Source organism: Teleopsis dalmanni, chromosome X (genome assembly GCF_002237135.1).
Source record: "Teleopsis dalmanni isolate 2A chromosome X, ASM223713v2, whole genome shotgun sequence".
Taxonomy (NCBI): Eukaryota; Metazoa; Arthropoda; class Insecta; order Diptera; family Diopsidae; genus Teleopsis; species Teleopsis dalmanni.
In genome coordinates, this window is record NC_051848.1 from 90,092,731 (window position 1) to 90,105,220 (window position 12,490).

The following is a 12,490-nucleotide window of genomic DNA, read 5'->3' on the forward strand; positions in this document are numbered from 1 at the left end:
TAAACCATTTCAGAAGGCATTCGTCCGAGTTTTGCATTGACACATACGTTTTTTTAATACTATTTTCACTTAGGCATTCTAATGTATGTAAATGCAATTATATTATGTGTACATATATATGAGTTTATAGTCGTTGTAACAGATAATAAGAACCTAAATTATAGGAAAATACGTCGCTTTAATAGGTTCGTCGTTTTAAGCGATGTCGTAAACGATATTATTTTGTAGGGATTAGTACAAGCAAAATATCGGAATATTAAAATTTCATCGTACTAAGCAATTGGGCGTTTTAAGCGACGTCGTTATAATCGACTTCGATTGTATATACAGATGCTGATATTGGATATCGTCATTAATTTTTTTAAACGCCAATTAATTGAAATTCACAAATTTTAGAGTCTTGCAAATAGGAACATTGCGGAAAAACTTGTGTTTTGGGAGCAATTTGAATTGTGGAAGCCTTGAATGAAGTGTAAATATCAAAGAAAGCCAGACAGGCTAGAAAATATACCAACCCATCTGAGACAGTCTCATACATTTTGTAGTAAGTAGAGAGGAAATTTATGTTCTCATAATAAATGTTGAGATACAATATCAATAAAATTAATATTTCGCAGATATTCGTAAGATATTCGTTGATATACAAAACATGGAAAAAAGCCAAATTGCTCAACGTGCTTGATTTTATTAAAAGTCTTAGAATAGGTGGAGATAATTGGGGAAAGCACATAAAAACTAATACAAAACAGATATATCTATTCGATATATGTTACTAAAACAAATCAGAGTTTTGAAATGTTCAACTCTTCAGTTAGAAGTTCTTCTTTCAGCTACCTCACAAGCTGTATCTACTTTAGATCTTCAAGTGTGAAGTACTTAGAATGTTAGTAAACATAACACACAGTAAAAATTGTGGTGTTAGAAATTCTAAAATAAATATATTAATGTATGCATATTTCTGGTTTATTTACCAATGTTACGAATTTCTTAATGTCTCTATGTGAAGCGTTCTTGTTATATATACTTTTATGAAAGGAGTGTTATAACCTCTCTTTAAACACATTTATGTATAAATATATTCATTCAGCAAATAAAAAATGGTTCAAAATATAATACTTAAAAAAAGTGTAATACTAGCTCAAAAATATATATTTTAGACTTTTTTTTAAATCTTACCTCATGCAACATATCCACCAAAAATCCAGCTTCGCCAGGCAAAAAGTGCGTATATCTTCTGAGTGTGTATTCAAAACAGGCTCTCAGTATGGCCGAAGAATTGGACTGCTGAAATCCAGCACTTAGTGCCCGGAATTCATTATAAATTTTTAACAATTGATCTCGTATGCACATTGAAAAGTCGGGTAATAGCCAAGTTGAATTACCGATATCATGTTTTTCACAAATTCGACGTGAATGTCCTTCAAAACCACGTGGACAATCGGATATAATTGCTGCTCCTGGAGCACTTGTAGGCCAACGCACACCATACAGGGTTTCTGCATGACATACTTGTACTGCATTTCGATCGATAACAGTAATGTATACACTTTTGGAAACGGGTTTCACAGTGTTTGAAACGACACAAGCGTACTCAGCAGATTTCTTTGAAAAAATAGGAAAAGAACAAATATTACAATTACATGTTATTATATATTTTTTAAGCCTAGTAGTTTATGTTAATGTTTATATCTAGTCCAGTTATATAAGATGTTATGTGCTTTATGTTATAGGTACTATTTTAGCTGCAGCAAAGGACTTGTATCTATATGTATAAAATTGTTTGTTCGTCTGTTCGTTACTCAATAACTTTTTAATGATTTAACTAATCTTCGGTATACACTCAGATCATATATTTAGTTTTTAAGCTTAACATTGACTGTGAAAACATTCGATATTAGTTATAATTTGAACAAAATTAAAACAAACGCTATTAACATTATTTAGGTTTTATCCTAATTCTAAATATGGATTGCTTCTCATATGGATAAATCTGACAATCTCTTTGTCTACATAGATAAGGAAATAGCAACAAATATTATTACTTAGCAGAGCAGGAAAATTAATTAAAAGGGGAACCAACGTTAGTCGGGTCAACTAGTCCTCATTAAAACTATTTAGTAGACTAACATATATATGTTGATCAATCAATCTTTTTACAAACCTGTATGTTATTAATTTTTAATATGCTGCCGTCAGGATACAGATCCTCCCACATAACGTTGGCTGGATCAGACTGAAAGAGCATGCTGTTTCGTGTCCAACTGTAGCCGAGCTGAGCATAGCGTTTGATATCATCGTTGCCAGGTGACAAGCAGCGAACACGCAATGAGTCACCACGCTCTAAAGTCACACTGGCAGGATCAACACGTAGACGTGGCGGTGATTTAACATGTATGTGCAAGGAACGGCATTGTTCGACACCCCAGTCTGTTACCTGCAAACAAGAGGAGTAAGAGCAATTATTCAATTGCTTACACTTTAATCGTGCCTACTTAAAACTGCAATGCAATTAATTTCATTTACTCTTCATGAGTATTTCACAATTAATGTAATTGTAAAAGTGTTTGCATTGGAGCTTAAGCAGACTTTAATGATTTTTTGGCTTTCACATGCTATAAACATTTAACAGAACTGCTCATTAAGTAACAAAACCATTAAAACGATTTTATACGAACGGGAGTTTTTAAGTCTTTTAAATGTGCTTTAAATTCCTGCCTTGGCATTTTGTAGAAAACAGAAATTACCAATAAAAGTACAAAAACAGTCCAATCGAATGGATTGCAACCATTTTTGCCTTTATCAGGACTTTCAACCGGAATGAAGCACAATTCTTTCAAGTCTGACTCAGAGATTTAACAACACTTTCACGCAATGTTAACAATTGCAGTCACAAAAACAAACAAATTACTGCAGACATAAGTCTGGAAATAAAAAATTCGAATAAACTTAATGACATTTTTATACATTGTTAAGGAATAAAATAACTTTGGTGCATATTAAATGGGAAGAACAGCAGTTGAATTAAGTTTGTGGCATTAATTGCTTGAACATATTTCAGAACATCGTGTAGAAATAATGTGAAAGTGAAACTAGGTCACATCATCATCCATCGCTTTGTAGTAAGTTTTGATATAAATAAAAGAAAAATTTCTATATCTTAAGCAGTTTTCACCCTTTGACATAGTTCATATGCATTTATACGTAAAACTGTTATCGGTTCACCATCAATACGGAATCAACTCCTGTCCAGTCCAATTTTAAAATTGCTTGACGCTATAGAACGAACTGACATTGCGGTCTCTTTGCGTCAGTGAATGGTTATTAGGAAAATTTATGCAACCTGCTACGAGTATTACATTATTCACTTTAGGGAAAAAAAAGGGAAAAAATTATCTTGATATGCTGATGAGAGAAATACTTAGTTGTAAAATCAAAGCTATTGTGAGTGGTTGAGATGTTGTAGGCCAATCTCTAAGTATCTCACATGAAATATCGTAATATTCTTTATGTGATTTATGTAAATGCTGAACCTTATAGTACATAATTTGAAGCTTTCGAGTATTTATTGTACAGGCAACGACTTGATATTTCAGTTGACATTGTACCGCTCTTTTAGGAGGCTGTACCTTATGGTTGTATTGTTTTTATTCTAATCGTTGGTTATTGCGAGGAGCTTGATCTTGTCCATGTTAAGTTTTCGGATTTGGTGTTTGATTGATTTTGCATATTTAGTCATGTGGATTTTTATAATTTAAACATCAAGTGTTGCATTCAGAAAGTTCCTGGTTTCTTTACTTACATGCGCTTAAAACACAGTGTTAAAGGTATCTGCCCATTCCTTATTTTCTTACCGTGGTCAGCCTTCACAACATATCGTGAAACATTTCCAATGTGTTTGGGTACGTTTTTTTGAAAGCATTGAATGACTTTAATGTGTTATTCGCTAATATAACCCCACAACTGCGTGCTGTACCCTGGCTTTAGTATTTGTTTATATGTGAATAGATTTTATTTATGTATAATCAACGAATCAGATTTAGTGGACTGTAAACTGTAATTTAATATTTTTCTTCAACTTCGAACTGATTTCCCCAACGGAATTTAACATAGAGGGTATCACGGCGGAGTTCAGCTGTACTAGTAAATACAAATTGCTCATCATGTAGCATTTTTAATTTGTAATCAATATTTTTATTTTAACAATTAATATCTACTGATTTTTAATTATTTTTTGTTATCTTTATTTTTGGCTACTGCGTGTAATTTTTAAACGTAATATATATAGACCCTAAGCTGTCTCTTTGTGACTCGTCTGTTGTTAGGACGGACTGCTACCCATGAATATTGTGAGGTTATATAAGATTACCGAGGTGCAATAAAAAAAATATAGAATGTATGATTTTAAGCTTACAAAATAATTTCGAAGACCAGGGAAACCAATAATCATTGTTAAAAAATAACACATTGGTTCTATAAATAAGTAAACACCGTTACAGAGTAAAGAAAAAATGAAATAAAATAAACATTTCAACATTAAATATTTAGGTTGTATATCCTTTTTTTATAATTAATTTTATTTTCGAACCTTACAGCTTAGAAGTCTTTCAAATATTAAAACGCACTTCTCATATAATCCTTGTGTTAATTGCAATAATTAAAAGAGTTGTTTATTGCAAAACATGTTTACACAATAAAATTAAATAAACAAACGGACAAGATGCAAATCTGATACGGTATTATTGCTACTTAGATAACCAAAAAAAGCAATAACAACAACAAAATGAGAGCAAGAACAAGTGATGTTGACAGTGTAACTAGTCACTCGCAAAGCCGTAAGCGCCAGAACAAAAGGATGAGCTTGTATATTTCTATTGGCATTATATCCTTAGCTGCTCATATTCTTGTCATTCACATAAAAAGGCACTCATTTCGGGTATTATAAACTTTGTCTGTCTATGTAAATACCCTTTAATGCGAGTACACATGTCTGTCAATAGACAACGTAACATGTCTGTGGTTGATACGTTGTGTTGTAGGCATGAAGAGCTGACTTTGTTGTTATTATTATTGTTTGTTTGCCGAAGGGAGCAATAATATTGGAAAATTAATCCTTTTATAACAACATATTGCTTCGTTTAGCTTCGCAACATACGTAGAAAAATAGTAATAGTTCGGATATGGCTGGAATTGAAAGAGCCTTAAATCCATGAACTGAAATGGTGTGACGTGAATAATTAAATAATTGAAAGCCTGAGGAATGTAATTGATCTCACGTGAATCACTTGAGTACATGATTTAAGTGAACTAATTTTGAAAACCGGAGTAAACTTGAGTGTTACATTTATTTTATATTTTATATTTACGAATTTGCTTATTATCATAACTCACAGTATAGGATCTTGAATAATGAAGTCAGTAACCAAGTAATATAGTAACATAGTACGAGTAACAGTTGGAACCAGTAACAGCAAAATCCATATACACGAAAAGTTACATGAAGTATTTATTCTCACAGGAATAATGTGTATAATAGTCCATTGATAGACTTTATATCTCGATAACATACCTGAATTAATTTAAACTTTTTTGTAGGGACTGAATGCTGAAATCGGGGGAAAGAAAGATGATATATTACGATTACATAGTAACGCAACTTCTTCCGCAATAGAGAAAAAACATAAGACATTGGAAATAACATGCCTCGAATTAAGAAGTTATTTCTATTGTATGTTGTACCAGATTAGCGAATTCCTTTTTGATAAATTATCTAAATAAACGATGAATAAGTAACAAACTGAATAATAACAATTTAAATGATTAACCAATCAAATACCAATTCGAACTTACGGCTCGATTGCATGGGCCTAATAAAAAGACCGCAATACAACTCAAATATAGTTCATAGAATAAAAAAAGAAGATGATAGTTACGCTTGTATTGACAGGATAATGAGGGCTAATGAGAACTTCGTCAACAGCAGCATTAGAAGTGTTGTTACCTTTATTATGCTAGACGCAGTTGTGTAATATATAGTTCTGCCACTATAAAAGAATAAAGATTTGGAAAAAAAGAGTTAAAAATTCTAAAGAATTAAATGGCTAAGGTAATACATCAGATAACTTTCTGCTGAACTATCTTCAATCAAGACTGACAAGGTCTTTGATTTTTACAACACTTTGCGGTAAAATAAGGTAACGAAAATAAATAGATGACGCCAATTTCTTTAAAGTTGGTGCTAAAACATGGTATACGATTTGCTCAAATGTCGAAAGCGGCACTGCGGTTGGAGTAATTTGGTGAAGAACCAAATATGTAGAGTCCATAAGAATGAACCGACATATTTCATAACACAAATGCTCGATTTAGTTTTTACAGAGATTAAAAAAAGTGTGATATAGTAACATAATCGAAAGGGAGGACTACTATACGACCAGTAAACTAGAACCAAGTTGACTTTAAATTAGTGTAGGACTGCCTTCCTCTATATATGTAGGACTGCCTTCCAAAATGTATGGCTACCTTCCTTTATACATATATATATATACATATTAAAACAGCAATCAAAGAGTAATCAAAACTTTTAAAATTGTTTGTACAGATTCTTTTAATAAGTCAAATCTTTTTTGTATATTGGTTGAGCTAACAGTAATGTGGTGTTAACTATCTTTACGCTATGCTTAGTTTACAATTGCCATATTTTGTATGGCGAAATGCCGGATTTAAGAGTTTGTATGAAGCTTATAAACAGCCTTTAGGAATGATGCTATACTACAGCTTCCCATTTATGAACAGTACTAATGCTTTTGGGAGGATTTGACATTGAAAATGAAGCGAAAGAAATCTGGATATGTGCATGAAAATGGTCAAAAAATGATACCGGGCTTTTTTATAGAATAATTGCATTAGGGTGGTTGGTGAAAAAATAAAAATGTTATAAAAGTCATGCAAAGTTATTTTTATGTGCTAAATACAAAGAGCGGATGGGTTTTACATCCTGCAGGCGACACCCAAGTATAGCATATTGATAAATTTTAAGATTTATAGAAATAACATAGCAGCTCCTCGAGAAATGGGAAACCAAAATTAATGTACTAGATATTTATAAGTTGGTCAGTCTTTACATATTTAGGATGAATAGATGATATTGATAATTCATTCAAATCATTCAAATCATTCAAATTTTTTCGGAGTACTGCTGTGAGTGGAGATTTGTCGTGTTTTTAAAGAAGTCATACGGTTTTAAAACAATGGGGCTATGGTTAGTGAATTGTACCGAATAAATTTAATCCTGAAGCTTGTATTTGTATTTTGACTGTTCTTAAAATATGTACTACTGTAGCACCAGATTTGTTCCTTGCTATTCTATTGATTGCACTGGACTCATAACATAATAATATTTAAAAAAAGTTGTGTAAAACTATACAAGGATGTGTAGCTGTACGAACATAAAGGCATGCATTGCTTATTATATTTACTCACATTTGTATACGAGTATATATTTGCAGTGTAGTACATGCATTATTCACAATTTGGACACAGTATTCTCACAATTTGAAAGCAAATACTAAAAAAATGTTTGTATAAGTTTATGTGTAATAGCAGATTTAACAATAAAACTGCTGACGTTACTTGACCTTAAATTTTCTACAAACATTGCCATTTCCTGATAAAATTGCCAATAGAGAAATTCTATAATATGACTTTATTTCCTAAGCTAGGCCATGCCATTTTGCTAATAACGCAACAAGCATATTAACCCCTTTATTGACCCTCATTACATTGTCAGCAAAAACTAAATACGTATATTTTTATGTATTCACCCATAAGATACTTTTTGCTGGCAGTCCTAAAAAATAAAGTAAGGAAAGTAAGAAAATAATAATCAGAGAAAAAAGATGCAACAGAAAAACCGACTACATGTGTTCATACTGAACAAAGAAATTACGCAAATTGTTTGTAAAATATTGACATGTTCCAAGCATGCAAGGATGAATTAAGCCTCAGATTACGTTTACCTTTCAATCCTGTTGAGATGTACGTCTACCCCAGGAACAGCAGCAATAAATCAAGAAACGTTTATTGAAAATCGTGTAGATTGTAACTTAAAAAAAAATGTATCTTTTTGTTAGGTGGGGAAGGTAGGAAACTGATTTTGGTGTGTGTAAGCAAAAGAGTTAAGAAGTGTTGACTGCTTTTGGGCAAAGCTTCTTGCATATACATGTTTCTGTGTGAGTGTGTGTGTATGTGCATATGTGTGCAACAATTGAGTTCATCTTTGAAGCGAGTTCATCTAGTAAGGATTTCGGTACCACAGCTTCCATTCAATAAAATCTGACAACAATTTTGTTTACTTTTTAGCAGGAATCCAGCAACTAAAAATTAAGGAATCCGTGTAGAAAATTTCATATGTTCGGTACTTTTTAACGAAAGATAAGCTAAATCTATTCAGAACTCGGCTCTGTTGCAGTGTTGTGATCTTACATTTCTTTGTATGGAGGTGCTATATTTTGTCTATATTTTTATGCTCTGCATTCCAAATAAAGCAGTCAATGCTGTGGCAAATCCACTGCTTTTTCAACTGTGACAATAGCAGCAAGAGCAGTAGTTCACATGAGGAGCAACTTTGCCAAAGAATAACAGCAGTATCTCAATTTACTTGATTGTGTGGCACAAGATGCAAGAAAAAAGTAATCGTTTTCGAAGTCATTGCAATAAAGTGATTTTATTGAATACACAAGATGAAGATACATTTGCAGAATATGTATAAGTGAAATAACAACACAGATAAATACGAACCCTTCGAATTCCTTAGAAATAAAATATTTCTACAAATTAATTGAAATACAAATGGAAAAATTGATACTTTGACAATAGCGACATAAAGAGAAATCCACATTTCACTTTAATTAATAATACACGTATTTTTTTATTAACTCCATTTCACTATTTGTGGCAGATACGTATGGTGAACTCCAAAACTCGTTGTTGAATCTCTTACTTATCTGCGGCCGTGCTGAAAGCAATTGAATCCAAAACAGTTAAATCTAAGATTGTATTGAAATGTCGTACCTCACTGATGAGCATCAAAAATCACAAGGTCTCTCTTTGATGGGTTCCTGGACATAGCAATATTGAAGGGAATGAACTAGTAGAAGAGATGGCCAGAAGAGGTTCTGAACTGCATACAGAAGAGGTCGACCTCACAATACATACACCAATATGTGAACTCTTTAAGATGATAGAGGAAATCACCAACACGGTGACAAACAATTTATGGACTAATCGTGAAGCCTGTGAGGTCACTAGAACCTTATGGCCTAGGTTTTGATAAGAACACACAATAATAATAGGATAACATCACACAATCGTGAGGATCAAATCGTGAGGATTTACGGAATCGTTTGTTGGGCGCATACTAAATGTTAGCTTTCTTTTCAAGCGACGTAGTCTTTTTATCGCAAACGATAATATTAAGGAACCTCAGTAACTGCTTAATAGTTAATTCTACAACCGCTTAACACTTATTCAATCTTTGGAGAGATTTGGCTTTGAATTAGCAAACTTTAGAAATATTGGAGGAAGTGTATTGAGCTAAAAACTTATCAACTTGAGAAATTGATTTTTTTTTGTTGAAAAAATTTTATTATTAAGTTCTTCAATATATTTTTGCATAATTTTTAATTTTGTTTACTTCCTCTGAAAGATTTGAGCATCTGTCTATTTCCAAAATATATGAAAAATGTTCCATATACTTGTATCTGAAGAGAAATAGGCGAAGCAAAAATTCTCTGTATTTACGCTTAAATTATATAATACAAAACTCGAAACTCAAATACAACATAAGACAAGTTGTCAAATTTCATGGTAAACCAATTTCCTTACAGTAAAATGTAAAAAAGTGATATACAATATACTCGTATATTCACTCGTATATATGGTAAATAAAAATTTATATATAAACAAAAAATGAAAGTTTATGCTCAACTTTATGACATTTTTGATGTGTAAAATAAACATTTTGCTTATAAAAGCGCTAAAAACAACACATCGCGCTATATAAATCTTAGCTAATACATTTTTATGAATACATAAACTTATATGAAGTATAACGCCGAGTTGAATATGTGGCACGTATGTGATATGTGGCAATGTGCTGGAGTATTTCTATATGTGGAACGAAATAAAGTTTGATCTTCAAAAGTTGCTTAAGCGCACGTTTAAAATTTATTTTATCAAGACTTCATAGCTTAAAAATAAATACAAGGGAATTTTCTATTTTTTCGTTTCTCGCAAAAATGAAATGAAATTCAACATAAAAAATTGCAGGAAAATATGAATAAATGAAATGAAAAGCTGCAACATGTTCCGTACTACGGAATGTCTAACGCAGTGCCAACGTCGTAGACATGAAATTACAGCAAAAAAAACGTAACTAAAAATTACACAAAGAAAAAGTACAGTACGCAGTGCAAGCTCAGTTTGCTTGTTAGCCCCGCACACACGCATGCAACTGACTTTACTCATACGCACCGTGCACCGCAATAGCAACTCACAAAGAACTCAGCAAACGAAAAGTACTAAATACATATGTATGTGAGCAGCTAATACAAAATAATACAAAAAATTATATAAAAGAAATAAATAGTAGGAGGAAGAGGAAATACTTATGTAAAGAAGCATAAGGCTCCTGCATTTCCAATGCATGTGTCGCTTTATACAGAGTTGTTATCCTCCTTTCTTGCATCTCTAGGTGATAAGTAGTTGCGTATGTGTTAGTTCAGTGCTTCCAAGTACCAACAGATCCACGTATAACGAATTTAACTTGAAAAATGTACTTATTTCTTATTTTTGTTGCTCTTTTTTTGATATTTTTTGCATGTATTTCCCTAGTATTTGCAAATCATTTATCTTAAAAACAGCATAAATACTTCCTTCTGCTTTTACATTATCGCGCATTGGTTAACGCCAATTTTCTTGTTATTTTCAATACAAAAGTTTCAATACAAAAACGTTTAGCTCCAAAGGTGAAGGTGAGCAAAAAACACCACAAAAAATGAATAGTCAAATAAATTCAGTTGGAAAGCCAAACAGACTTAGAAAAAGGTCTACGAAGAGATTTAGAAGAGTGTACACTAGTAAAAGTGTAAGTTTCATTTAAAAGGAATTAGAATAATTTTTTAAGCAAAGAATTACAGGATTAAATATACGAAGATCTGACGCAAGCGAAAATGGTCAAAAACTGGGAACCTTGCACAAGTGAATTCAAAGTTTAGGTTAACCCTAAACAAGGTTTTGTTGAGTATTTGGTGGGATTTTTCAAGAATTTTTCACTACGAAGAGCACCAGCCTGCTTAGAAGAAAAACCACAGAAGTTCTATAAACTACCCGAAACATGCCAAAAGGTCACTGATAAGATAATTCATTATCAACAAATAAATTTTTGTATATAATAGTAACGAATGTGTGCTAACGATATCACTTATAGATTTTTATATGATATTTCAAAACGAATATCGTTCCTAACATACATTTACAATGTTTAATACAAAGTCTGGAGTCAAACAATGTCAGCTTTCCAAATATTTTTCACAGATTTTCATACTACTTTCGAAAGTGTACAACGCCCATTTGGAATGCCTCATAGAGAATCAGGAATCCTGAAAGTAAACAAGTTGTTGAAGCAGGTTAAGCAATGTCTACTCTTTAAATATCTGCATTATATACGACCCTTGATATTATATATTGTATATGCACTTAGAATTTGAAAATATTTTAATCTGATGAATGTAAATTGGGAGGGCATTAAAATTAGGGATCCTGCCAATGGATATTCTATTCAATATTGCTCTAAAAATTTTGTATCACATCAAGTTATCACCAAGTCGGATAGGAACAGTGGCTTTCTTTGAATTTCTACGAAAACGTTTGAATATTTTGACTATGTTTATGATATATGTTTACTAGTTGTTTATCATAATAACATTCAAAGTAAACTGTTTTTAGAACAGCAACGAAGAAATTTCCAAATAAGGGCTTCTAAACCAAAACTAGAAAAAGTGAACATTAACAAATCTAACGACCATATAGTTAACCACGTCCATATTGAATCTGAAGATTGGCTTGTTTTATCTTACGGGTAGTAGCGTTGTAGCTCCAAAAATGGATAAATGAATTCAAGGTCTCTGCCAAGATTACTAAGTCGAATGTACTATGAGATTTGCTCTTACGATTTAGAATGTGACTAGTTACTCATGCAATCCTTTCCAAACCTAAACCATTTCTTGATGCAAGTTTAAATGCTGTTGGTCACAAATGGTCGGTAAGTATGAACTGTTCCAGCATCGTAACATAAAAGTATTAGTTCACATAATCACCAGACATAAATAGAGATGGATTGAACATGCTTTAAGTAAGCTATTTCATGAAATTTTATGGAGGGCTTTTGAATCAACAAAGCAATATAAGAAGAACTAAATCGAAGACCTTATGG

At 32.1% G+C, this 12,490-nt stretch overlaps 1 protein-coding gene across 1 annotated transcript in view; it reads right to left on the reverse strand.

The window, feature by feature from the left end:
* LOC119688690 (serine-rich adhesin for platelets) overlaps positions 1-12,490 on the reverse strand; it is a 124,789-nt gene that overhangs the window by 79,505 nt on the left and 32,794 nt on the right. The window contains exons 6-7 of the mRNA XM_038103357.1: positions 2,162-2,434; positions 1,177-1,602 (exon numbers count right to left, since the gene is read on the reverse strand). Coding sequence (XP_037959285.1) covers positions 1,177-1,602; positions 2,162-2,434 — 699 coding nt within the window. The remainder of the gene's footprint in view (positions 1-1,176; positions 1,603-2,161; positions 2,435-12,490) is intronic.